The sequence below is a fragment of the Pogoniulus pusillus genome, chromosome 35 (assembly GCF_015220805.1).
Source record: "Pogoniulus pusillus isolate bPogPus1 chromosome 35, bPogPus1.pri, whole genome shotgun sequence".
Taxonomy (NCBI): domain Eukaryota; kingdom Metazoa; phylum Chordata; class Aves; order Piciformes; family Lybiidae; genus Pogoniulus; species Pogoniulus pusillus.
The window spans coordinates 10,371,177-10,398,254 of NC_087298.1; the positions used below are offsets into that span (position 1 = coordinate 10,371,177).

At 51.0% G+C, this 27,078-nt stretch overlaps 1 protein-coding gene across 8 annotated transcripts in view; it reads left to right on the forward strand.

Annotated features, from left to right (window-relative positions):
- The first annotated feature begins 754 nt into the window (after positions 1-754).
- The window catches only part of GPSM1 (G protein signaling modulator 1), a 94,185-nt gene continuing 67,861 nt past the window's right edge, over positions 755-27,078 (forward strand). For 5 of the 8 annotated variants that reach the window (XM_064171307.1, XM_064171312.1, XM_064171310.1 and 2 more), the window contains exon 1: positions 4,378-4,507. In XM_064171307.1, the coding sequence (XP_064027377.1) occupies positions 4,380-4,507 (128 nt within the window). In that variant the 5' untranslated portion in view covers positions 4,378-4,379. Of the gene's footprint in view, positions 878-4,377; positions 4,508-25,170; positions 25,188-27,078 lie in introns of those variants that run through there. The other 3 variants (XM_064171308.1, XM_064171309.1, XM_064171311.1) reach the window with 2 other exon arrangements.

Genomic DNA, 27,078 nt, shown 5'->3' on the forward strand with positions numbered 1-27,078 from the left:
TACAGCCTCCCTGCAGGCAGCTGCAGGCAGCAATGAGCTCTGCCCTGAGCCTCCTCTGCTGCAGGCTGCACCCCCCCAGCTCCCTCAGCCTCTCCTCACACTCCAGGCCCCTCCCCAGCCTTGCTGCCCTTCTCCAAACACCTTCCAGCACCTCAGCGTCTCTCTGCAATGGAGGAGCCCAGAACTGGACACAGCACTCCAGGTGTGGCCTGAGCAGAGCTGAGCACAGGTGCAGAACAACCTCCCTTGTCCTGCTGACCAAAGGTGCCAGGTGCTGCTCTCTGCTGCTCATCCTAAGCTCCCCCCAGGTGCAGGGGGACAAAAAGGGCTGGGGCTAAGCAAAGCAGAGTCCTCTTATCGCGGGGTTCGGTGAGTGGGGTCAGGAGTCAGCAGTGCATGCTCCCTGCTGCACGGCCATGGCAGCATGGGGGCTGTGCCTTGCTGGGGCACTCTTTGGCTCTGTCCATCCCTGCCGCGGTGGCTCTGAGGGGCGGCGCTGAGGCGCTGCAATGGGATGTTAAGTACAAGGACAGGGGCAGGGAGACTCTGCCCGCACAGGGGCGGCGGCGCGCTGGGGGTGCAGCCCAGGCGCTTGGGTGCCGCCGCCGGGGGCCCAGCCCCGCGCTCCCGGGCCGGGCGGGGGAGGCGCAGGCGGCAGAGGCAGGGCCGGGGCCCGCCGCGGGCTGACATCAGGCGGGGCGGGGCCTGCCCGCGAGTTTCTTTGCTCGGTGCATCACTTCCCGCCGCTGCCATACTCCGCTGCCCGGTGCCGGGCTGCAGCCGCGGCGGGCGGCTCGGCGGGCCCGCTGCCTGTGCCCATGGCGTGCCTGCCCGCCGGGGGCAGCCCGGGCTCTGCCGCCCGCCGGCTCTACTCGAGGTGAGCGGGGCGGTAGGGACAGCCCAGCCCCGGACCTTGCCGGCGGGCTCGGAAGCAGCGCCCCGCAGAGCGCCCGGGCGGGAGGGAGCGGAGCGGGGCCGGCAGGGGCGGGTGGCGGCTGCGGGTTTCCCGGGGAGGGGAGGCAGAGCTCATCCATGGGAAGCGAGAAGCTGTTGCACGCCCGGAGACCCAGCTGGAGTAGAGTGAGAGAGAAGGAGGGGAAGGACCATGGGGCTTCCTCCATGGGTGCCTCGTGTATGGGCTGCTGAGGTTGCTGAGAAGGAAACTGGCAATGTCCCTGGCACCAGCCCGCCCTGATCGGCTCCCTCTGTGAAGGAGGCTGATGCCAAAACCTGGTCTGTGCTGGGCGTTTGCATGGGAGGCTCTTGGTCGCACTGCAGAGACTTAAAGTGTCAGCTTTAAAATTGAGTGCTACGGAAATTCACACAAGGCTGGGGGAAAAAAATAGCATTAGGCTGCCTGGCAGGAAAATACCATGGCTTGCCCTTGCATTTAGATCGACCCCAGAAAAGGTTAAGCTGGAGTCAATTTGAGGCCTTACAGCACTGCTTGGAGTGTTGCTGTTCGTCCTCGGTGTGTTTTGTTTCTCCTCTAGCAGTCAGAAGTGTAGGTGATGCATCTGGGCTAGAGGGGAGAGGAAAAGAGCACTTGAAGTACATGAGATGTCGTGGCTCTTCATCAGGTCTCTGTGCATGCTTTGGTTGGCAGGTTTCATGAGTGTTGGTTGTTAGGACAAGCAGGTGCTGCTTGGCTTTGTTGTACTGTGCAGAGCTCCTGGGAAAAGCAGAAGAGAATGTAAGGCTAGCACCATTGGCCTGCCTGCTGTGGTGGAGCTGCAGAGAGACACGACAGCTGTTCTTCAGGCTAGGGCTCTACCTTGCTTTCTCTTTTGCTGTTCTTGAAAACTTTGGGGAATAGGCTTTGGCCATTTTGGTGAAGGAAATCCTAGCAAGAGGCTGTGTACCACTGCTGTGTGCCTGTGCAGCATAGGAACACTGCTGCCAGCTGTTCAGTGAGAGCAGAGGAGGAATGGGAAACATCTCCTCTCTGAGGTCTGGGTGGCTCTGCCAGGTGTGTGGTGGTAAAATTCCCTGTGGTGCTCTTCAGGCTGTGGTACTGTGTGCTGATGGAACCTCTCTGTTCTTGCAACGCTGTGTGCTGGAGTTGTAACTTAGAGTTTCATCCTTAACTCCACCTGTGCCAGGGTAGAAAACATCTAACTTGGAGTAAATGGCTCTAAACTCTATCCAGTAGTCAGTAGCTATATCTGGGGGCATAGGTGTAACCTGAGGTGAGTGTGGGGCTGGTAAAGCCATAAGGACTGGTATCAAAGCCTTTCCCAATGTGTTCTGGTGTTTTGTTTTGAGATTTGATCTTTAACTAATTTTTTTTTTAGTGGGAGCAATAACCTGGGTGTAAGAAGTGCAGAAGATACCTGTGCCAGGAGAGAATGTCAGACCCTTATTCTTACTCCTAGGAAGAGGGATAGGGTGGAAGGAAGTGTGCCACAAAGAAATGAAAGTGCATGTTTGTTTTACTACAGCCCTTGGTATTTCCCTATGCTAGCCAAAAGCTCTGTTCTACTGCTGCAGGCAACCTGTGTGCTGGCTGGGACAAACTTCTGTTTACAGAGACCAAAGTCAGGAGCACCTCTGCTGCAGCAGTGATACACCATGTGTGCTTGGAAAAGAGGTCCTGTGCAGCTCCCCAGGCCCGTTCTTAACCTTTCTGGTGCCCTGTGTTTCATTGCTGTTGCTACAGCAGAACCGTTAGTCTCCAGCAGAGCCTACTGGAGGAGGCACAGGGCTTTGGCAGCAGTTGGCCAGTCGTGACTGTTCAGGGCTGGTGTGTCCATGGTGGCCAGCCCCTGGCGTTGAACAAATGATCTCTGGTAGGGCTTGTTGGACGTGTCAAGCTCCATGATTGCATTCCACAAACTTGAGCTGAGCAAGTGTTACATGAGTCAGAGGTAGTGCTTCACTTTCCTTGGGGTTTAGTTCTGGTACTAAGTGCATCCAGGTCAGCTGTTTGTAACCTCTGAGGACTTCTGCTGGAATGGGTTTGTGCTGTATGAGTTTGCAGGTGCTCTGCTTTTCTCTGCTGTGGATAATAGTCTGATTTGCCTTTTTTTCCTGGCTTGCCATGAATGTGTAGGAAGTATCAGGCCCACAAAATTATTCCCTCGGACCATTATTCCTGAGCATTTGCTAAGCTCACAATGAGGCCAAGTCTGCTGGTGTCCAGGGAGCTCTGCAGGATTTGACCCTTTGCTTGTAAAAGGCTGCTCTGGAGATCTGAGAGTCTGGGAGTTGAGGTATGGTTGTGTTCTAGGGAAACCTTCACTGTACTGCACTGGCATCCTGGAGACCTTATTGATCCCATATGGAAAGAGCATTAGATAATGCTGCAGCCAGACCTAAAAACTCAGCTAGGACATGAGAACTCAGAAGCTCTTCTCGTTCCTCCCTCCTGGGCCTCCCTTTCCCTTCCCTTGCTGTGTTCCCTCGCAGTGCTAGAGGTTTTCAATGGAGCTGTTGGCTGCGGTAGTGTTTACTAACTTCCCTTGATTGTGTCATAAACAGTCTCCATCTCCCTCATTAATGTTGCTACCTGACCTGAATGAGCAGCGGGCGATTAGAGTGCTCTGAGCACCAGGGATCTTCCTAGAGGAGGCAACATTCTCCTGTTCTGATGGAAGAATGGAAGGCAGCAAGAGAGGGCATAACTCAGGCTGAATAAAGTGATGATTGCAAAGCAGATGGGGAAGAAAACCCACCAGAGGGGCAGACCTTCCTCCAGAATGGTTTGTATTCGTTTTGAACCTGTTCAAGGGGACACAACAGTGTGGAAATATTCAGACTGTTTCCCAGCTGCTCGTACTTGTAAAGTAAACTTCAAAAACTTTCTGAGTTTGGTGATCCTGTGATTTGTGCAATGCCAAAAGCAGCTCTGCCTTTGTTCATTCAAAAGGAAAAGAGAAAGGAGATGCTATGTGTTGCTTTCTTTAAGGATAGATTTAAATATGAGCTCCTGGAAAGCAGGCAAATACTGTGTCTGCCTCGGGGGTGAACATTACACCACCCCAGCAGCACTACTTTTGGTGTTCGTTGTGAATTTTAGCCAATACCCAAGCGGATAAACCTTCTGGCGACAGCTACTGGCTGTGTGTTAACTGGGGCTGGGTTTGAGCAGCAGTGTGATGACAAAGAGCTTTGTGCCTGGCTACAAATCCTCTGAGCCTGAGGGCTGGGAAGTTGTTGGCTCGAAGGAGGATGGCAGAGGAAGAGTGTGATTAGCTTGTTCTGTGGGACTGGGAAGAGGCTCAGTGAAGGAGGGTCCCTTTGAACTTGCTAAAGGCAGCGCTGAACTACTGCAGCAGCAGCTCTTGCAGACCCTGGAAAGAGCGGAGGTGGTGACAGACTCCAGGAGAGGGAGCGCACTGCACCTGAGCAAGGAGGTCACAGGAGTGCCTGGGGTGCTGATGCCGCAGGGTAGCTCCTGGCTGATGGATTGGAAGGAGCTGCCTCTACATCTCTGCCTGACAGAAATTCGTGGAGCTGGTGCAGATGACATCGGTCACATAGGCAGGAGCTCTGCAGGCAACACCAGGTTTATGTCATGTTGGAGCTCACAGGCTTTTATCTGCTGTTTGTGCCTGACTTCCTGGAAGATTCCCCCTGTCTCTATTCTGAGGTTCTACATTGTCACAGCTGTCCTCTTCTTGAACATGCTTTAGCAGGGAGATTGGATCTCCAGAGGTCCTTTCCAACACCTACAGCTTTCATTCTCTGAGTGCTGTGATGGAAGGTGGTCTGTCCTGGAGGTTTGCAAAGCTGGGGTGAGTTGGCATCCCAGTGCGAGTGTGCTGTTCTGCACTGCCAGAGACCTGGGCATGACCTTGTCTGGTCTCTCTGCTCCATAGATCAAGCCTGAAACTGCTTGATCATTCCATTGGAGAATGCTGGTTTAGAGGTTTCTAAAAGGTGCCAGTTTTTCTTCTGTAGGCCTGTGCAGTTGATCTCCATTAGGGAGAAGGATGTGAAGAGCAGGAGAAGCATTTAAGGTCGCTGTGCTGGGTAATAGATGGCCTGAGCAGAAAGTAGGTGCTAGCTTAGCGTGCAGCATTGGGTTTGCTGGCATCTGTCTGGGGGCATTTTGAACTTGCTGGTAGCTTCAGCATTGGTGTCCTGGTGCAGAGCCAAGCAGGGCATTTCGTCTGCACCACAGCAGGGAGAGGGACTCTTCCTGGTCAGACCTTGGACTGGCAGTCGGTGTCTGGCTTTGCTGTAGGTTTCCCCAGGACCTTGGGCTTGCTTTTTGATTCTCCTGTTTCACTTCGTGGGATGGGGTGGGAAAGAAGCTCGCTTCCCCTTCTCCCTGTGGCCTCTGCTGTTAAATGGCAGGGGATGTGCCTTGTACCTGCGCGGTGCCTAGCGCAGGGTGATCCTCATCTTCCTTCTGACCTCTAGGTGCTGCTGCAATCCAGACTATTGTCTTCAGGGCGTTATTTTGACTCGTCAGGTTGAGATGATGCATTGCTTTTCCCCTGTGCTCACTTGCACTTCAATGACTCGAGTGATTCCAGACCTCCTGCCCGTTCTGCGTCGTGCTCCTGGAGTGAGACCTGTCCCTATGGATTCCTCATCCCAAAATACTTCACATCGTACAAGTCCTTTGTGCCAAGCAGACTGAAAAGAGAGCTCTGTGCGTTGGCCACACATCTGTGAGTAGATGTGGGTCAGCTGAAGTCAAATAAGGTTCTGGTCCTGCATGTGGCCTGAGGGCAGCCCTGGGAGCCAGTTCCCTCTGAGATGGATGTTAATGCTCTGCTTGGTCACCTCAGGGTCTAACCATGTTGGGAGCTGGGTCTGGCAGTGAGGCAGCCTTTGACCCTTCCCAGCTGAGATGTTGTCTGTGAAGCAGGAGTGAGCTGTGCTGTCTGGTGCCCGTGACTAGCTGCTGGGGTGCCTCTTGCTGGCTGTTCCATTAGTCATCAGCTGCATCCCTTGGGGGAAAGAATTTTGAAGAGCTCCTGGCTGGTGGGAAGGGACACTGCCTGGGAAGAGTTCCTAGAACCAGGAAACTGGGTGTGTGTGTGTGGCTGGCTGGGGCAGTCTAACGGGCAGAGAAAGTCCCTGGGGTTTGTGGTGGTAACAAGGAGCTCTTATCACAGGCTCACAGTTGGGTCATTGTGGCCAGGTGTTGCCATTTAGTTGCCTCCGTGGGTGGGTTGGTCTCTTTGTGGCTCCAGGTGTTGTCCTTTGGCTGCAGCATGACTTGCTTACACCACCTGCAAGTCTTGTGTGGAACTCATTTCTGTTCTCCTGGTGGATGTAACTAATTAGGGATCTGCTGCCTTCTATTTTCAAAGCAAGTGAGGGGAGCAGTGCCTGTTGCACCAAGGGCTAAAAACACTTTATGAAGGCTGAGAAATTGATTTGTTAGAGAAGAGTGATTTGAAAATTCCTTTGTGCCCATTCCTCTCTTCATCCCAGTGCAGTTGAACCATGACCACTCTGGTGATGATGCAGAGGCCTGGGGGTGATGTGAGACCAGAAATACCTGGGTCAAGGAGACAGAACTGGGCTGTGTAGCTCAGCTGGCTCTCATCTCTTCCAATTTGGTGCTAAGAGTGTTCCAGACATTGAGTTTATTCCTGATACCTTATGTAAACCACAGAGAAAAGCCTTGCCTTGGGGACAAACAAAATCATTGCCAGCAGCAGGAAGGCTTAAAATTGGATCTGTTGATAAAGGGCTGGGGATTCAGTGTCTCTCCCTACAAACTGAGGCCTGCAGGCATGAAGGGAAACATCTGCAGTAGCTGCACAGATAGAAAGGGATTTTTTAATGGACTGGGGCTAATAGGATGACTTTGCCTTTTAAACAAAGCTCATTGGGATGGAAGGTCCTGCCTGGACTCAAACCAGTGGAGTGTGAGCATGTTCCCATCCCAGCAAGAGGGCTCCAGCCCTGAAGGCTGGAGTACCCTGAGGAGAGACATTCTCTCTCCTGGCTCCCTGCACTGAACTGGCTGCTGTGCTTGGGGTGTTGCTGGTGCTGTCAGCTGGAAGTGGGCTTGCAGCTTGAGTGAAGATGGACAAAAGGCGGTGGGGCACTGGCAGTCCTGGGGCAGGGCAGACCTCCCCTTGCAGCTCTGCAGGACCCCTGTGCTGCTGCCTGCACACTTCTCCTCATCCTGCCCTGGGGTGGATCTGGGATGACCCTGGCTTCTGTCCTGGGTCCCCTGCACAACTAATTGGTCTTCCAGCTTGTCCTTTGGCTTCCTGCATCCATGCTGTTGTAACGTGTGCCCAGGGCACAACTTTGTTAGAGCAGCATAACCATGTGGAGTTTGCTCTTCTCTAGAGCAAGTACTGGAGAGCCTCAAGCCTCATCTCCTTGTGCATTCATCATCCAGCCCTGCTTTCTACTCTTCACTGTCTTGTCTCCTCTCCAACAGGTCTTTTGTCATCAGAGACTACAAACTGTATTCTTGGATGTTCTTTTTTCCCTGTCCTGTATTTATGGCTTTTAGGTGATCTCCAAACCTGCTTTCAGCCTTGCTTGAAGAACAGGTTTGAACTCTGTCAGATCTTATTCTGCAAGTGTTAAGGAGGGGATTAGGTTTGAACCTGGGTTTGGGGTGAAATGCAATGAGGCTGATGTAAAAGTTATTAAATAATTTATTAATATATCCAGGGAAAACTTCCCCAGACTTATTGACAACTAAGCCACACAAAGGCTGCGATGCAGTTGGTGGAACTGTTGGTGCAGAAGGGGAAAGGAGCATCAGCTGCCCCTGGCTTAGAGGGCAGCAGCAGCAGCTCTCGGGACGCTGCCCAGCAATGTTATGCAACTACTTAGGGAAGGAAGTGAAAATTTATCATTGCAGTGCACTTCCAAGGGCCCTATTAAATGAGCAATTTGCAGCACAGCCCTGTACTTAACTGGCTTAACTAACTTCTGCCAGGATAAAATGACAGGGCTGGGAAGGGCAGTGGCCTTGGCCTCTGCTCCCACCAAGAGCTGAGCAAATGCAGGCTGTTTTTAGAGCTGGCTCTGAGGCATTGGCCTGAGAGACTTCAAAGGCGACAGCCAAACCCCAAAGTGGTACAGTGGCCTGATCCTGCAAGTCCCTGTCATGTTGAAACCTGGAAAAGGGGAGCATAGAATCAGCCAGGTTGGAAGAGAACTCCAAGCTCATCCAGTCCAAACTATCACCCAGCCCCGTCCCATCAAACAAACCATGGCACTAAGTGCCTCGTCCAGGCTTTGCATGAACACCTCCCTGGGCAGCCCATTCCAATGCCAATCACTCTCTCTGACAACAATTCCTCCTAACATCCAGCCTAGACCTCCCCTAGCACAACTTGAGGCTGTGTCCCCTTGTTCTGTCCCTGGCTGCCTGGCAGCAGAGCCCAACCCCACTTGGCTACAGCCTCCCTTCAGGGAGCTGCAGACAGCAATGAGCTCTGCCCTGAGCCTCCTTTGCTGCAGGCTGCACACCCCCAGCTCCCTCAGCCTCTCCTCACAGGGCTGTGCTCCAGGCCCCTCACCAGCTTTGTTGCCCTTCTCTGGACACCTTCCAGCACCTCAACATCTCTCTTGAATTGAGGAGCCCACAACTGGACACAGTACTCAAGGTGTGGCCTGACCAGTGCTGAGTGCAAGGGAAAAATAACCTCCCTTGTCGTACTGGAAGTCATGTGCTGATGTATCTCATGGATATCTAATTGCTCTTTGTTAGTTCAGTGGAAGTGACATAAAGACCCCTGTGGAAAGCCCTAGACCTTGGAACAGCAGCACAAACCTTGAATTAACTACTTGGAAGGCAGTGCCACTGTCTGATCACTACCTTCAAGGTGGAAATAAATAGCTTTAAAGTCGTCTTCTATTCCCAGTCTTCTTTCAACAAGAGGATTTTGCCCCAGGATGACAGGCAGTGGATCCACAGTGCTTTCCTTTCTGACTCTGAGATTAGAAATGATCTCTCTAAAGAAGCTTCACTTCTGCTGTGAGTCATTAACTCTGTGCAGCTGCTAAACCCGAAGGAATTCTGAATGAAGAATATTGGATTGTCTTGTCTCCCCTCATGCTTTTCTGTCACCCTTTGCAATTACACCCTCTGGAGCAGACAGCAGGGCTATTCTCTGGGAGTCCTGGGATTAATGCATCTTTCTTCCACACGCTGCAGGAGAAAGAGTGAAGAGAATGGATTTTAAATGGGTAAGCCACCATATTTCACCCAGTGTTGTTAGTATAACTGTGTGGAAGCTCACTGAGTGCTGGCTTCACCTAGGAGCAAATGTTTTGCCTTGGAAGCCACTTCTGAAAAACGTCTGCCTGAAGCTTGGTGTTGTCGGTTGCTATCTGCAGTTTGTTCTCTGAGCTGCAGAAGGGGAACATGCCTCAGGGCTCTGCTCCTGCCCTGGGGATCCAGCTCAGTTTCCCTCCCACTCTCTGGCTGCCAGGGAGCAAACTCCCATGTCCGAGGTGAAAGTGAAGCAGCCCCACTCTGAGCCCCTTTCCTGGGTGTTGTGCAGAGCTTGCTCTGGATGTGGGTCCAGCTGCTGCTCCATCATGAGACCTGGGATGGGTTATTTGATTTGCAGCCTCTCAGGTGCTTGCCTGCCCTATCTGCCTTGTGGAGAGGCAACTGCTGCAATGGGATTGCTGCAGGCTCAGCACAGTGAGACCAGTTTTGTCACGGGGTTTGCAAGTGTTGTGGCAACGCAAATACACTCCCCAGGGAATCCTCATCCCTGGAGGTGTTTAAAAGGCGCAGAGATGTGGTGATGAGGGATATGGTATAGCACCAGACTTGGTAGAGTTAGAGAACTGTTGGACTGGATCATCTTCTGTGATTCTAAATGGTGAAGAGTTGGCGTGGAGTTCCCAAGGGGAAACTCCAGTGTGCTGCTGGGACAGACAAGTGCCTGTAAGTGGTGGAGTTTCTCATGTTTTGGTGTTGACAGGCAGAACAAAGGAGGTTGCTATACCAAATGGCTTTGCCAGCTTACATGTCCTCCATGCCTTTTCTTTCCAGACCTCTGGGCTCTGTTTGCTCTTTGATGCTATCCCAACAGGTGCCTTTCCTAAACGTTGCCCTCGTACAGCTCACAGGGGCCTGGCTGTGGAGCTTCCCTGTGCGCTTTGGTGCAAAGCCCTCTTCATTTCCTCTGCTGTGGCTTGGAGCAACTGGAAAGCAAAGCAGCTGCGGGGCAAATTTCTCCTGCGACCCACAGTGCAGAGCCGAGGTTGTCTTTGTGCACTTCATCTCTGGAGCATCCATTCATGCCTGAAAAGAGCTGGAAAGTACCAATTAATATTAATCTCTCTGGGGCCGTTTGTTAATGACTGATCTTCCTGGTTTGTGTTACGGTGCTGCTGTGCCAGGCTGAGTGGATCCCAGGTGGGTGATATCCATTCCAGGATTTCAGAGTGCTTGGTAAACATCAGTATTTGATTACAGCCTTTCTGGGAAATATCGTGGCTGTTTTCAAGGGTAAGAAATGATATAAATCTTCAGGGTGAAATAGAATATAGGTGGCAGAGCCGGGAGCTAAACGTCCTGACGCCCACTCCTTCCCTTCAGCACTTCCTCACCCACGTCGCAGGGAGGTTAATTGTGAATCCGAGACCTTGGCTGTGTCTCTTACTGAACCGTGCAGGGCAGTGCAGCTTCTGCATTGCACAACGGTTCTGGTGTTCAGCTTCATAGGGGAGGGAGCAAAAGGTGGTTCAGAAGGAAGTTAGCAGCTGGTGAGTTAAATACCCTGTTTGCAAGGTGTGCCTTGTGCGGTGAGCATGCTGCAAACCACGGGTTCCAGAGAGGAGAAGGAGCAGCCTGGGTGGCCATGGGGTCTGGTCACCACCAAGAGCCCAAACCCAGGTTAATTGCCTTGAAGAAAGGAGAACAGCCCTGGGTTGTTAAGAGTGCTGAGGCACTTGCGACTCTGCAGTTAATGAGGGCTTTGAGAAGAGAGCAGTTAACTTACAAAGGGAGAGAGAGACAGAGGGGAAAAAGTATTCCGTGGTCAGAAAATTGCCTACAGGTTAAATCGCATGAGAACTGAGCAGAGTTCCTGGGGTCCTTGCCTGGAGGGATGCTTGCTTTTGGAGTTGGGTGAAAGATGGAGAGAGAAAACTGCAGATCTCAGTTCTTACGGCAGGGCAGGAAGATTCTGGGATGGGCAGCAAATACCAGTGCTTTGAGAAGGGTCCTGTTGCTGCACTCCAGTTATACTCTGGTGGAGGTACCAGGTCCCAGCTGAAAACAGCCTCTCGTTTAGCAGCTGCCTGTACCGAGAAGGTGGCTTTGGGCATTGTACCTTGCTGCAAAGCAGAGGGGCTAAGGGAGCTGACTTCATTGGCCAAACCTTCTGCAACACGAAGGCAGGATATAAACCACCAGTGACTAGAGGGAGAATAGCATCATGAGCCATGTGTGTTGCTCTTTGCTTTTTGACATAGAAGCCCTTCTGGTTTCACTAAGGAATAGCTTGCTTGGGAAGGACTGAGGTCTCCTGGTGAGGCAGCAGGGATGTATATACACAACGGCAGATGGATGGCCTGGAATCATGGAACTCCACGTGTGCCTCTGAAGGCATTTCCTGGCCTGTGAGTTCAGCTGGGTATCTGGGCTCCTGCTCTGGTCTAACTCATAAAACATAGGAGTTCATTCTGGTGTGCCCAGAATTTTAAGGTCACAGCCTTTGGCCAGCTCCTGTAGCAATTGCTTCCATCAGGGCTGTAATGCAGGGATCTGCAAGCATGAACTTGGTGGGCGATTGGAGTCTGTGGTTTGGTGCTTTCCTGGGTCAAGGCACTGGAGAAAGAGAGGTTGTCATGTTACCTGTGTTCATCCTTTTCACATGCACAGCAAATATGTGTTGGCAAATACCACAGGCAGTGGGAGGAGATCCTGTTCAACAGGGAGCTTTGACGTGTTCAGGTGTCTAAGGAGTCAACAGTGAAGTGGTTGAAAATAGCCATGTTTTAGCTCTGCTCTTCTGGAAGCAAATGAAAACTTCATCTGCAAACTGCAGTGGTGTCCTCCTGTGTCTGCAGGAAGGAATTGTGGGATCATGGACTAATTAAGGTTGGAAAAGACCTCTAAGATCATCGAGTCCAACCATCAGCCCACCACCACTGTGGCCAAGCACTGCCAGGGCTGTGTGCTGTGGCTCTGTCCTTCTGTGTGACTGGTGAGCACCAGTGAGATGATGTCCTCCATTGTGTGGTCTGTGATTTCTGGGATGGGACCAGTTCTGGCTCCAGTATCCAGGACTCTCCCTGGTCGTTTTTTAAAGCCAAGCATGCAGTGGCACAAGGAGGAGTTGAGAACAGAGAAGGCTGTGGTGTGACTTGGCCCCTAGGCTCCCTCAGGCTGAACGAATGATGTTCTATTGTGGTGGAAATGTCTTTCTGAAGGACCCTGAATGAAGGTTTGATCAGGGTGATTTCAGAGGGTCCTTTCAGGTTTGCTGAAGCAGGGTCAGACTCTGGCTGTGCTCACAGAATCATAGAATCAGGCAGGTTGGAAGAGACCTCCAAGCTCATGCAGTCCAACCTAGCACCCAGCCCTCTCCAATCAACCAGACCGCGACACTGAGTGCCTCATCCAGGCTTTAAGTGAATCTCCAAGCACATGTGCAGAGGGCAGAGCTCACCTGCTCAGGGTGGCTGTGCTAACAGCAGCCTGAGGAAGGAGATGCTTCACAGATCTGGCTCCACATGAGAACTGAGTCACTTGTTAGGGCTGGCGGTTCGTTCTGTGAGCTGGTTGCCTGAGGCTAGCATGGCACACAGACAGGAGACATAAAAATATATCTATCTATATACACACACAGAGGAGAGAAAAGTAACAGCTCAAAACATGTGACTGGAATTAAAATAAAGAATTCCCAGTTAAAGCCATGTGTGTTGGAGGATGTAACTGCTCCTGAAAGGCTTGTTGTAGGGGCTGTTTGCACAGCACGAATGCAGCCACTCTGTGATGCTCTAGGTTAAAACAGGCAGGCTCCTCCAGCACCTGAAACCCATGTGGAAGCAGTGTCATTCCTGCATGTCAGCAGCTTCCACGGCCCACCACCCTTACAGCTTAAGGTAAGGAGCTGTCTTCTCACCTGTCTTGTCCTCCGTGTTGCTGCTGCTTGCTCTCCCTGAAGCTCCTGTCTCTGTGCAGCCTGCTGTGCTGTGTATTTCTTCCACTGCTCGGGGTGGTAGCTCTGTGCAGGAGCAGAGAGTGTTTTTTTCCTGAAGACATGTATTATTCAGGAGTCCTGATAAATGAACTGCCTTGATTTGGGCATGTGTGTAACTCTGACACTATCTCCTCCCTTCTTCCACCACTGTAGGGGAGGAGGGCAGCAGTGAATTCCTCCAGTGTGCAATGAAGTTAGAGCATCCTGGTCAGATGAGGATCTGCTCCTGCTCTCAGCTGGACTGGAAGCCTTGACTGATGTCCTAGGGATGGGAGAGTGTCTGTTGTGTCAGACTGGGAAGAGAAGTGATGAGGCTTGGCAGGAGTCTGAGCTGTTTTGCTGAAGCTGGATATTCTGCAGGCCTTTACCCTACTTTGTGAGGAAAACAGAAGGCTTTTTGGCATAGAAAAGCTTCAGAATCTGACGGTTTAGTCCTCTTACCAAAGGCTCAATTCCAAGAAACATATAAAAGAACTTGATCTGTTTTTTTTTTTTTTCCTATTTGGTTGGTTAGGTTTGTTGGTGGTTTTTTTTCACAATAAGTTTTGCAACTCACTCCCACTCTGTGGACTAACTTATTTTGTGACAGCAGTGGGAAAACCATTAGGGTGAATGGTAGCAGGAAGACTTCATAGAATTGGTCAGGGTTGGAAGGGACCACAAGGATCAGCCAGTTCCAACCCCCCTGGCGTGGGCAGGGGCACCCTACCCTAGAGCAGGCTGCCCAGAGCCCCATCCAGCCTGGCAGCCAAGCACCCTGGTGTTTATGCAGACCCTTCTCGTGGAAGAACAGGACCAGGGTGCATTTCACAGATGCAAAGATGCTTTGACCTATACAACAGATTCACACAGTGATGTCTGCTTCCCTGCTTTTCACACGTGGCACTGAACTGCACTGACAGCAGTGTGCTGGAGCAGAGCCAGCGTGGTGCAGCGTGGGGAGGAGCAGGGATTTGCCTCCCTGCCTGCGCTTCCATGCAGCGGTGCCAAGCGTTTCCAGGGTAGATGCTGTCTGCGGAGCTATACTGGGACAGAAGTGCTAAAAATTTGGGAATATGTGGTGGTATACTAAGCCAAACGATTCTCTGGAAGGATTGAGAGCAGCTTGCAAGGTGCTGATGCTCCAGAGGTCCCCGCAGAGGCAGCAGACGCTGGCCCCAGGCTGTGCCGCAGGGTGCTAGACGGTGGCTCTGCTCCCCTTGGATCAGCAAAGTGCAGTTCCCACCCTGCATGCAGGCTGCGTTGCTGAGAGGCAGTGGCCTGGCCTTCTGGGAATGCTGCCATGCTCTGATTCATAGGCTTGCAGATTACTCTGATGGCACACTTCGATTTTTTTTTTCTCCATAATGCCATGAAGAACCCCAAAGTGCTTTTGCTGCTGTTTTAAGTCTGGCTTTGCACAGAGGAGCTGTAGAAGCTGTGTCTAGAGGTGCTGGTACAGACTGCAGAGGAGCTCAGCTCTTGAGGTAGCCTCTGTTTCCTGTTTTTTTTTTCAGACAGATGTGGAATATTATCTTTACAAAAGCCAAAGAGGTGCTCTGTGGCTGTGCAGCAGCCAGGGAAGGACAGCAGTGTCCTGCACCTGAGCTCTTGAGCTGATGGCCAAGGCAGCCTTCTAAATACACAAGTTGTTTCTGGGCTGATTTCCGACGTTTAGCACCCTTGGAATTTTCAGAGAGGGCAGGGCAATGCTTTAACCCTCAGAGCATGAAACAGCTGCCAGTGTAGAAGTGGTGCCATGTGCTCTGCTAGAGCTTTGCCAGCCCAAGTCTGCCCTCATGTCTGGCATTGCTGCCAGCCTGGACTCAGGCTCTGTTTTCCTTTGTGGTTTTCTCTGGGATGCAGGACAGGGATCTCTTAGGGGGATCTATCATGGGTTCTTGCTGGTGTGCTCTGGCTTCATGTCAGCCTCTTCCTTGGCTTCACCACGTGGAAGTTTAGAAAAGGAGCTGCTGCTTGTTTGGTATTTGCTGGACCTGATCCCTCGGTTCCTGCTAACTGTTTTTCAATGAGTTCTGCAGAAAGTGAAGTTTCAGTCTCTAGGATCCCATCCAAATCCCTTTCAAGTGTGAGTGCTGGTGCAGAGCATCCTGAGCAATCACTTGGTGTGCTGTGATTGCTCAGCATCCCCTTGGCTCAAAGCCTGGATAGCCCAGGAGCATGAGATCTGGGGTGGGGGTTTCAGACAGATCCCAAAGGCCTCTCTCTCTTGCCTTTAAATGCTTGGCCTGGGGCTGAAGGGAAGTGGATGAGGCAGGAAGGGAACAGAACCAAATTGGCTGTTGGTTGCTGTGTAATCAGTGGAAAAACTGTGCTGTGAACTTTGTCATCTTTGCCTTCTGCCCTGCATCCCATGATAGTCTGTGTGCTGTGCCCTGAGCATGGTTTTGTGTGGATAGGAAAGGGGCACCAAGCAGGGTGTGTGTGAATGCAGGGGAGATTTGGGCTGAGAGGCCACGGGTAAGGGGCTGGGTGCTTGAGGCAGGCAGAGGTTGCTTCTTTTGGCCAGGCTTAACTGTTGTGCAGTCCTTAGTGGTGCTGGGACTTGGCAGCATCTCTTCAATATGCAGTTGTTTTCCTGCTGCACATCTCTGCTACTAGGTAGGAACAATTGGCAGGTTGAGAGGAAGGGGAAGGGGGGCTGCAGTTGGAAGAGTTTCCAGGCAGCTTCAACTGAGAAAAGACTTGGGTCTGTGGCCTCTGCATTTCTGGGAAGACAAGACTTGCTTTCAGAGAAGCAGTCTGGGTCTGCAGGAAGGGAACTCTCAGAGGGCCTCTCAGTCTGTGTGCAGTTGCACAGCACAACTGGAACAATTGTCCTGGGTGACATTTGTGGAGCTGAACTTGGCCCTGCCAGCAGCTGGGGGAAATGGCAGGATCCTAAAGCTGAAATAAGGGGAAGGCTGTGATGATTTGCAGTCAAAGCTGTCTCATAGCTTGAGTATACATTCACTGTTGTAGCTCCACTGTGGTCCATGAGGACTCGTCCCTGGCTCTCATGAAGAGGACAGGAGGGGCCAGGCTGTCTCTTCACTCACTGCAGGAGAGCAGCTGGGCTGGAGTCCAGGCTGGGAAGCTGAGCCCTTACCATGCAATTTGCCACTGGAATGGGCTGCCCAGGGAGGTGGTGGAGTCACTGTCCCTGGAGGTCTTCAAAAAAAGACTGGATGAGGCACCCAGTGCCATGGTCTGGTTAATTGGATAGGGCTGGGTGATAGGCTGGACTGGGTGAGCTGGGAGGTCTCTCCCAGCCTGGTTGATTCTGTTCTGTGTGTCCATGGGAGGCAAGTGTGGGTTGGTTGTAGAGAAGAGGTGACTGGTGCTGTCTCATCTACACCTCTTCTGAATGTGGAAAGGCAAATCCTCCTCCAAACCACTTTCAGTAGCAAATCTGGCATGAGTGAACCCCTGTATATTGGTGGGTAATAGAAGTTGAAGGGCAGGAGTCTAGTGGCTAATAAATAAATAGGCTATTGTCATTGCACAGCTGCTGCTAAGCCAACTATTTGCTTTTGTTATGTGCAGTTTAATTTCATCCCAGTGCCTTTTGTAGCAGGAGCAGTGTGCTGATTGAAATCACAGCATATATTTTAGTAAGGGTGTGTTGACCTAATTGCCAGTGTAATGTTGTAATGAAAAGCCATTCAGACTGCGTGTCCTCCCCTGCCCCCTGGCTTCTGGAAGTGATTGAAGGGAGTAGCACTTCACTGCTGCTGCAATCATCCCAGGAGTGTTGTTCCATTGCAGTGCCATGGAGTGATTGCAATGAAGGCACTCACACTGTACAAGAGAGTAAAATGCTCCTGGAAGCCTCCAGAAGTTTCCTTCGCTGTGCTGAGATCATTTCAAGCTCCCCTTCAGTGTCAAAACAATACCTAAACCCCCACCCTACTGCAGGAGTTGGTTGCCTTGGTGCTTTGCATGGCAGGTTTTGGATGCTGGAGCTGTTACCTGTGGTCTGCAGGTATGGGGGGAGACAAAGCACTGACAGCACAGGCGGAGCAAGCTCCATCATGCCCCCTGGGAAGGAGAAAGCAGCATTGCTCCACTAGCGTTTGGTGAGCTGCTGCTGGCTTCTTGTGCTAGTTTGAAGCTAGCTAGAACGTTTTGGTGAGAAGGATTAGATGACAGGCTATGAAAGGGAAACAGGATGATGTCTACTTCACTCATAGGCTTGCTGAGATGTGTAAGAGCAAGAATCCAAACATAGATAAGGCACTGCTGCTTCTCTGGGGAGCTGAGCTGCATTTCTTCTCTCTTAGCCTCTCTGCCATCTCTCTAATTAATCCACTTTGCTTCCTAACCCCCTGGCTGAACCTCCATTCTTCTTTGGGACTGGGGTAAGGTTGAGAGGGGTGGGAGAAGGTGGAAGGGTGGTTGGGAGCCCCTCCTGGGGACTCGGGTTTCTGGGAGGGCTGTTGTGTTTCTGCATTACCTTTTACCTTGTCTATTTCTGTCTATAACTGCATATACTGTAAATATCTGCTTGTGTATTGAGCTTAGCTTCATTCAAATTATTTCCAGAGCTGACTGAGCCTAGTCTGGGTGATTTCCAATGTGGGGGGGGGGGGGGGGGGGGGGGGGGGGCAGGGAACACTGAAACCACCACACTTCTACACTACTTTTCCCATAGCTCAAGTGGCAGGTGGTGGTTGGGTTAATACCCTGCTGCTGAGCCATGCATAGAGATTAAGATCGTGGCCCTTCAGAAGGTTTCATTCTCCTTGTTCTGGAAAGGGAGTTCTGCAGAGGCCTCCTTTAGAGCCATCTTCATCAGTGCATGTTTGATGATTTATTTCTTTATTTGAATTTTATTTGGAAGTCAGAGCCTGTCAATTAATTTTCATAGTGAGGTCTCCTTCACCATCATTTCCTTAGACCCTGGAAAGTATTTGCCTCTTATGATGTTAAGTGCTTTGAAACTGGGCAGCAAGTGAAACTGGTAACCAGGATGAGATGAAATTCACATCTGCACCTTAATCCCCTCTGAGCTTTCTCAAGTGCTGCAAGTTAATTACATCTTGTCATGATCCTTTGATATTTCAGTAAGTTTGGAGCACAGGGGCTTAAATTTGTGTTCATTGCCTCTTAGAGGTTGCACTCCTCAGATGACACAGGAAAATTGCAATGGTTTCTCTGTTCTTGCTATGGGTTCAGCTCTCTTTGTGGGAAGGATTCAAGATAATTACTAGCAGTGTGTCATTTATCCTGAGCCAAATACTTCTAGGGGTAGAGCAGGTTTCTGCAGGTCATGAGTATCTTAAGCCCCTGGAGTTTGGGGCATCTCATTGGACAGGGTTAGATCTTCAGTGACTGGCACCATGAGCTGTGGCCATCCCTGTCTGAGTGGAAAATGCTGCACCTCACCCCCAGGAGAGCAGCTCTAGTTCGAGTGGTTCACTTAGCACTTGCAAGGGACCTGGCAGAGGTGCTGGAATCCAGGGCTCCTGGGTTCCTTTCTATTCTCCACAGCTGACTCACTGTGGGCAGGTTGTGTCTTGCTCTGTCTTAGCTCCGTTTCTGCCCAATGCTGTATTAACTGCCCTCACCAAAGGTTTTGTGGTCCTTAGGTTGAAAGGTTTCTACACATAGGAGTTCAGCATCCTAAGCTGCTTTACAAAGTGCTGCTAAACCAGCAGATGACTACCAGCTGCTTTCAGTCTCCACATCCCCAGGGTTCATTTAGACACTGAAACAAGCTGCCCAGGGAGGTGATGGAGGCCAGGTTGGATAAGGCCTCGAGCAACCTGATCTAGTGAGAGGTGTCCCTGCCCATGACAGGGAGTCTGGAAATGGATGATCTTTAGAGTCCCTTCCAACCCAAACCATTCTATGCTTCAGTGCCACTGAGATGATGGTTCTGTGTGGGCCCTGGTTGAATGGAGAGCTGTGTGCAACCACAGGGGAGCTGTGTGAGCCAGGGAGTGCTGGGTGACTTCTGCTTTCAGGCAGGCACCAGGGAGTTTGAATTTGGATTTCTGACAGTGACGTAGCTTGTTGGAGCCATTATGAGCTGAAATGGGGTCTTATTCAGCTCTGTTAATAAGAGAGTAAATGCAACTAAATACAGCTGTCTTCCTCACTGTCATTTGGTATTTATTAGCAAATATGCAGTGGAATTGAATCCCTTGTAAGTACTCTGCAGCTAATGGTAGATAGCAATTAACTGAAATGACTACTGTTGAGCACTGATGCTGCTGTCAGTGAGTAGAAGAGGAAATCTGGAGCCAGCATGCAGACCCAGCAGCTTCCAGAACTCCCTGTAGTTGGGTTTTTTTCCCCCTCTGGATTCTCTGTTTCACACCCTTATCAAAAGACTGCAGAGCAAACCACTTCATCCTGCACTCCCTGGAGCTCTGGCATGATCAAACACTTCTCAAGCAGCAGTTAGGTGTGTATACATTAATATATATACACATATGTAATTACCTTCAGTTTGGGGGTGACTGAAAGAACTGACTGCAATGCAACTACCAGTGGAAGTCCGTGGAGTGGAAACCTTCCACCCTGCAGATGTGCTGATGGCCCAGTGTAGCACCTCATGTGCTTCAGGGGCTGTGAAGGAAACTGGCCCAGACTCTTGGAACTAATTCAGGAGCTGGGAAAGAGTAGGTGCAGCATTCATTGTTCCATCTTTGTCCTTTCCTCTCCTTTCCAAACAAAACAAGAGGTTTTGTTTTCTTCCTCACTACTAAGGTGACTTGTAGGTCAGAGTGGCTCAGAGGGTCACTCCTCCATTGACTGGGGGGGGAGACTCAACTTCCATGTGCTGATTTCAAACCACCAGAAGTAGTCTGAGTCAGGCTAACTGCACCTATTTCTTAGTTTATTTGTCACCCTTCCCTGCCAGCCAGTGTTTGATGTGGTGCCTTGAGGGGAAACTGCTTGTTGGGAGGGGATTAGTGCTTGGGCTGTGCTGTGGGTGGGAGGCGAGGGGCTGTGCAAGGAGAGCTGTCAGCAGGGTGCTTGGAGAGGCACTGCTGGCAGCCTCACTCAAGAACTGGTCTTGGGAGCAAGTTGATGAAGTTGATTGAGGATTGGAATGGGCTGCCCAGGGAGGTGGTGGAGTCATCATCCCTGGAGGTGTTGAAGCCAAGCCTGGCTGGGGCACTTAGTGCCATGGTCTGGTTGATTGGACAGTGCTGGGTGCTAGGTTGGGCTGGCTGAGCTTGGAGCTCTCTTCCAACCTGGTTGATTCTATGAAACCATAAATGTGTCTTGGAACTGATGGCAGTTTGGTGTGATCCCAGAGTTGATCCCTCTAGTCCAACATGCTGTAGCCTGACTCGTTTTCATGTGGTTTAGCTAGAGGATCAGTGGACAGAAGTTCAACATTTGTGATATTAATGGTCTTAATATCTTTATTTCCCCTACCAAGCAGAAGCTGGGACAGAGACTGATGCTGTGCTGGCAACCTGTTGTGATTTCTATGTTTTTTTTTCATGAGTGTCCTCCCTGCAAAACAGAGCAGGTTGCTGATGGGTGTGTTGGTGCTGCAGAGGTGTGAGCAGTGCAGGGAGGATGAGTAGTGAATGGGAGGAACTGAGTGATAGGTTTGGTGTCATGGCAGTGATGGTGTTTAACAGTGTGAAACTGCCAGCATGTGTACTCAGGAGCTGGGAACAAGATTTTCTTGGAGGTTGGGGTTCATCACCTAGATGATTCTTGTGGTCCCTTCTGAGTGATTCTGTGATCTCTTGGGAGCAAGTGAGAGAGAGGTCAGCAGCTGTGTATGTGTCAATGACATGGACCCCCCCAGCCCGTGTGTGTGGGAAGTGTTGCTCTATGGGGAGCGAGGATCCTGCCTGGAGCAGAGTAGCCAGAGAAAAACTGCCCAAAATGTGTTGTGAGGGTGCCCTGAGGCAGAGAAGAGCAATCTGGTCTGGCTTGCAGTGCTGGTCCGAGGCTAGGCAGGTATAAATTCACCATGAATACATCCGAGTTGTGCGTTGGGAGAATCTGGGGTAGCTTTCTCATGCAGGGAAGGGCATGAGGGTAAGCAGACCCTTGAGCAAGCATAGGCTTTGGCACAGGAAGAGCATGAGCTGAGTCATTTGGGGTGTGAGCTCTCTCCATCATCACCCATTGCAGTGAAGGGGAGCTGCAGCAGCTCCTGCCTGGCTGTTACCTGCTGGCTCACTCATCAGCTGCTTTTCAGCTACAAAGGCTGTGTGAGAGCTGGGAAAGGAAATTGCTAAAGGGGAATAATTCCCAGCCTGATTATTTCTTTAAGGATGTGCTGCCAGTTAGTTATTTAAATGCATATTTAGTTAGTTAAGGCAGTGAATGTACATTTACACTGAGCACCTGGAAAACTGAATCCCTTTTTGACTGGGGGAAAAAAAAGCTTAATTACTCCAATCATCAGTGCTCTGAAATTACATTTATTTGTGTATAACATTCAATCAGATTGCAAGTAAGATGTTCAAATCTCTTGCTTCATTAATTCCTGTCACTAGATATATTAAGGTGGGTTGGGTTTTTTTTTTACTACTATTGATGATTTTGATGTTGGTTTGTTGGGTTTTTTTTCCTGCCATATCTCCCATCTAAAAGCTTGGGTTTTGTTCCTGACTTTAGAACTATAACACACTGGGAAGGAGTTTGGCAATTGCCCCCCACTAATGTGAATCAAATACCTTTTTAAGTACCTTTTGTATTTTAAAGGCAGTTTCTCCTTGTAGGCATGGAATCAGCCAGGGTTGGAAGGGACCACAAAGATCAGCCAGTTCCAAGCCACCTGCCATGCCCAGGGACACCCTACCCTAGAGCAGGCTGCCCACAGCCTCAGCCAGCCTGGCCTTAAATACCTCCAGCCATGGGGCCTCAACCATCTCCCTGGGCAGCCCCTGCCAGGCTCTCACCACTCTCCTGCTCAACAACTTCCTCCTCACCTCCAGCCTGAACCTACCTATCTCCAGCTTTGCTCCATTCCCCCCAGTCTTGTCACTATTTGATATCCTAAAAAGTCCCTCTCCAGCTTTTTTGTAGCCCACTTCAGATACTGGAAGGCCACAAAAAGGTCACCTTGGAGCCTTCTCCAGACTGAACAGCCCCAACTCTTTCAGTCTGTCCTCCTAGGAGAGCAGCTCCAGCCCTCTGAGCATCCTCCTGGTCCTAAGAGAAAAGAAGTGGTAGGAAGAGATTGTCTTGCTTTGTGAGCTTTACCATATTTAAGGCAGCAGACAACTGTCTCCTGGCTCTCTTCTAGTGAGGTGATTATTTTCTGCACAGCTCGATGGATGTGTTGTTGGCAGGGGAAGTGCTGTGAGCAAGGCAGCCCTGAACGTGTGAAAGGGAGGCTTTGGGTAAGACAAGTTGTAACTGCTGGATGATGTACACTCTCCTCTTCCTCTCTGCGTCTGGAGCAGCCACAGGACTGAGTGGGATGTCAGCGTGTCCTTCTCTGGCTGCTGTGGCCATGTCCCTTAGGAGGGGTGGGGGTTGCAGTGTCCTGTTCTGGCTTCTCTGGCCATATCCCTTAGGAGGGGTGGGGGTTGCAGTGTCCTGTTCTGGCTTCTCTGGCCATATCTCTTAGGAGGGGTGGGGGTTGCAGTGTCGTCTTCTGGCTTCTGTGGCCGTATCCCTTAGGAGGGGTGGGGGTTGCAGTGTCCTGTTCTGGCTGCTGTGGCCATATCCCTTAGGAGGGGTGGGGGTTGCAGTGTCCTGTTCTGGCTGCTGTGGCCATATCACTTAGGAGGGGTGGGGGTTGCAGTGTCCTGTTCCAGCTTCTGTGGCCACATCTCCTGGGAGAGGTGGGATGTTGCTGTCTCCTGCTCTGGCTTGTGTGGCCGTTATTGTCTAGGCTGCAGGAGCTGCAGCAGCCCTGAGCTGTGTCAGCTCAGTGTGTAGCCTGCGGTCCTGCAGAACAGCTCTTGCTAGAAGCAGCCTGTACTCTTGTCTTCCAGCTGAGCAGGAGAAGGGTGAGTGTGATGTTGTCCATGCACTGCTATTTTCCTGGAATATTTGCTAAGGGAGACACAAGATTTGGGGAGGAGTGGGGTGTTGGGAGGTCTGACTGTAGCTCCAAGCTCCTGAACACGTTGTGAGTAGTGCTCTCTCTGGGGACCTGTACCATCACCCGAGTCCTAATTATAGTGCTGTTTTGACAGCAGTCATGATGATCATGGTAAATGGCACTGATAACACCTTCTGCTGTTTGCCTCACTTCTTACTTGGCAGTGTTCTCAGCATCCCCAGCCCTCCTGGGACCCTCACTGCCTTCTCCCTGGTGCTGTGTTGCTTGAAAACATTTGGTGTGTAATAATCCTTCTATTTTGCCAGTGCACCTTTTGTAGGGGAAGAGTTCTGCTCTTTAATTCTTTCAGCTAGCTTGCAAGGCAGCCAAAAGGCAACTTGTGATCCAGATCATTACCTACTGCCTGACAGTGATGGATGACCCTGGGAAGTCTTGTTACTAAAGGCAGTGATTGCTCTTCCTGTTCTTCACACAGTTCCAGCATGGTAAAGCTTAGAAGGGACCTCTAGGGATCATCTATTCCAACGCTGTCCTAGAGTAGGTTCACATTGTTCTGATTTCCAGATTACAACAGGTGCCTTCACAATGTTCTTCTCTGACCAGAGCTGGTGTGGTCTGTCATCTCCATGCATTCAGAAGAGAACCTATTGCTGCACATGCTGCACTCTTCTTTTGAATTGGAACTTGATCTGGGAAAGTTATCAGACCTTCTGGGCTGCTTGGAGTGGGTCTGGAGTCTGGGATGTGACTTGTGTGAACACTTGAAAGTCCTGTCTGTCTGGAATGATTGTGGCTTGCACTGATGTAGTACAGTGCTTGTGAGCAGGGGCCCTTCCAAGTGAGCTTCCTCCTTTCCTCATGTGTTTGCTCAAACCCCCAGGCAGGGACATGCTGTGAGCTAAAAGGCTGAATGTGGTGGGAGAATTGCACTGACCAGCCCAAGCATCTTAGCTGTGGAAAAGCAGCTCGTGGTCTGTGGTGTCTCTCTTCTGAACCACACTATGTGGCCAAGCCTAGCACCTGTGGCTCGTTAGCAGTAATTTGTTGTCTCAGGGGGGATTGAATCTCCTTTTCTGGTATTAAAACATGAATAGTAGGTGCTGGCCAAGGAGATACAAGCCCAGGTGTCAGCAGTAGAGAAACTTCACACCTGGGAACTGGGGTGTAGAAGGCTGTGCCCTCTCAGCTGGGGATAGTTTGGAGCCAATTTAAATGGGCAGGGATGTGTTCTCTGGGACCTTCTGCTCTGAGAACTGCTCAGGTCTTTTCTGGAACTTGCAAAGCTTCCTGGGTGGCAGATGGATGAAGCCTCTTTGGAGCCTGTCAAACTAAAATGTGCTTCTTTCTGAAGATGAGCCTCTTTTGGAGGAACTCTGAGCTCCTTGCCTGACAAGGAGAGGTTTGCAGCAGCAGAAATCCTTCTGCTCTTGGAGCAGCTGCACCAAAAGCAATGACTGCTGTGACCACCGAGGCAAAGACTCTGGGAGGAGACCTATTCAGAAGGGAGGAAGCTGCTTGCCTACAACTTTGGCCATCTCAAGGATTCTTCCTAGGCCACTTTTTGTGTTTGGGCACTACTGAAAATGTTTAACTGAACCAAGGCACTCTGTTGTTTCTGGATTTCATCTGTAAGCTCACCTGTCTGGTACCTGGAACCAACCTGGATGAAGCATTTTACATTTCTTGGAGAAAAGAGGACTTTGTCTATTTCAGGTCTGTGGAAACAGAAGCAATGCTGCTTTCTCTTTCAAGGAGAGAGAAGAAGAAGTGTCCCAGGTAAACCAAGTTCAAGGTTGCAGCAGCTTGCTGGTAACATTGCCCAAGCAAACAGAGTGAGAGCTAGAGAGCAGTGCATGTTGCATGGACATCTTCAGAACCCTGGATCCTGCCTGTGAACTTATTGGAGTCTATCTGCCTGCAAAATTGTTCCAAACAGGCCTCAGCTCTGCTGCTTCCTTCTGCCAGTGGGCTTGGAGCTCTGGCTCTGTGCTCAGAAAACATGCACCCTGCAGGAGAACAGGTAGAAGAGGGCTCTGGTGCGTGCTGGGGGAGGAACTGGAGCTGTAACTGGAGTTATCCCTTTGCCAGTCAGGGTGGCTCAGGTTGGTTCACTGGAACAGCAATTTCTGTCTTCTGTCTAAATCTCCCTTCTAGTCTTCTCTATGGCCAGTTGAACTATGGCCTTTGGAAGGTGCTGGAGTTGGAGTGTCTTAGAGTGCTTGAATCTTGCCATTGACTTTATTTGGTTCCTCTGCCCTTGGCATTGTGCTTCTGAGTGCTTTTGAGCCCCAGTGGCTGAATGCATGCAAAGTTGCCTCCCAGGGCTTAGCCCTGGCTGTGGGACCTAGAGGATGTGGTTGGATTTCTGTTAATAATTACCAGCCTTGGCTCTTACACGGCAACAAAGTCTTGGCAGGGTGCTATGAGGAGAAAGCTTCTCTCCTTTCTGCTTGTTTGCTTTGGTCCCAAACTGAGCAGTGATGTTAATTAGGTAAGTCAGATGCTCTGCCAAGCAGCCTGTTGAAGGGCAAACAGATTGGAATAAAAGGATGCCTGCACTGGAGGTCATGCCCCTGGCTGGGCCTGAACAGTTACTATGGGAACACCCAGAGAGTATGAGTGCAGTACTGGAATGCAGACCCTGAGGCACAAATTCCACTGGTTAGGTGTCCACTGGCGAATATGACCTGAGCAAGCTGCCACCCTTGAGCCTGTGGCTGGGCTTTGTTGCTGTAGGGTTTGCTGTGCTGCCTGGGTGGCATCTCTGACCTGGGGCTGTTCAAACCACACAGCAGAGGTGATCTGTGCTAGACTGCAGTGTCATGAAGCAGGGAAGCCACTCTCCAGCTCAGCTTTGAGACTGGTGACAGTGGAACTTAGTCTCTTAAAGAGCACCTGAATATTGGGAAGTTTTGCTCATATGGAAGTCTGCTTCTCTCTCAGCCATGTTCTAGCTGGAACTCAGTGCCTGGGACAGGAGTTTGTGCCTGTATTTTGAGTCCTCTCAGCATTCATCTCTGTTAACATGTCTGGGCTTAATGTTGCTGATTTGAGTTTGAGATGTTCCTTGTCTGCCTTCAGTCCCAAGCCTTCTTTCACCTGTTGGGGGTGTATCAGCAGAGACCTGGCAATGCTTGGCAATGACACCAGATAACTACTCTAAAGATCTGCAAACTGAGAGGGTTTGAAGTTGTAGGTTTGAGAGTGCAGGACGCAAGTGCAGGGTTCTAGACTTCGGCCACAACAACCCCAGGCAGCAGTACAGGCTGGGGACAGAGTGGCTTGAGAGCAGCCAGGCAGAGAGGGACCTGGGGGTGCTGGGAGAGAGGAGCTGAAGATGAGCCAGCAGTGTGCCCAGGTGGGCAGCAGAGCCAATGGCATCCTGGCCTGTACCACAAACAGTGAGGCCAGCAGGACAAGGGGGGTTCTTCTACCTCTGCACTCAGCTCTGGTCAGGCCACAGCTTGAGTGCTGTGTCCAGTTCTGGACTCCTCCATTGCAGAGAGATGTTGAGGTGCTGGAAGGTGTTTAGAGAAGGGCAGCAAGGCTGGGGAGGGGCCTGGAGCAGAGCCCTGTGAGGAGAGGCTGAGGGAGCTGGGGGTGTGCAGCCTGCAGCAGAGGAGGCTCAGGGCAGAGCTCATTGCTGCCTGCAGCTGCCTGCAGGGAGGCTGTAGCCAGGTGGGGTTGGGCTCTGCTGCCAGGCAGCCAGCACCAGAACAAGGGGACACAGCCTCAAGCTGTGCCAGGGCAGGTTGAGGCTGGATGTTAGGAGGAAGTTGTTGTCAGAGAGAGTGATTGGCATTGGAATGGGCTGCCCAGGGAGGTGGTGGAGTCTGTGCCTGGAGGTGTTGAAGCCAAGCCTGGCTGGGGCACTTAGTGCCATGCTCTGGTTGACTGGATAGAGCTGGGTGCTAGGTTGAGCTGTCTGAGCTTGGAGCTGTCTTCCAACCTGGCTGATTCTATGAAACCATAAATGTGCCTTGGAACTGATGG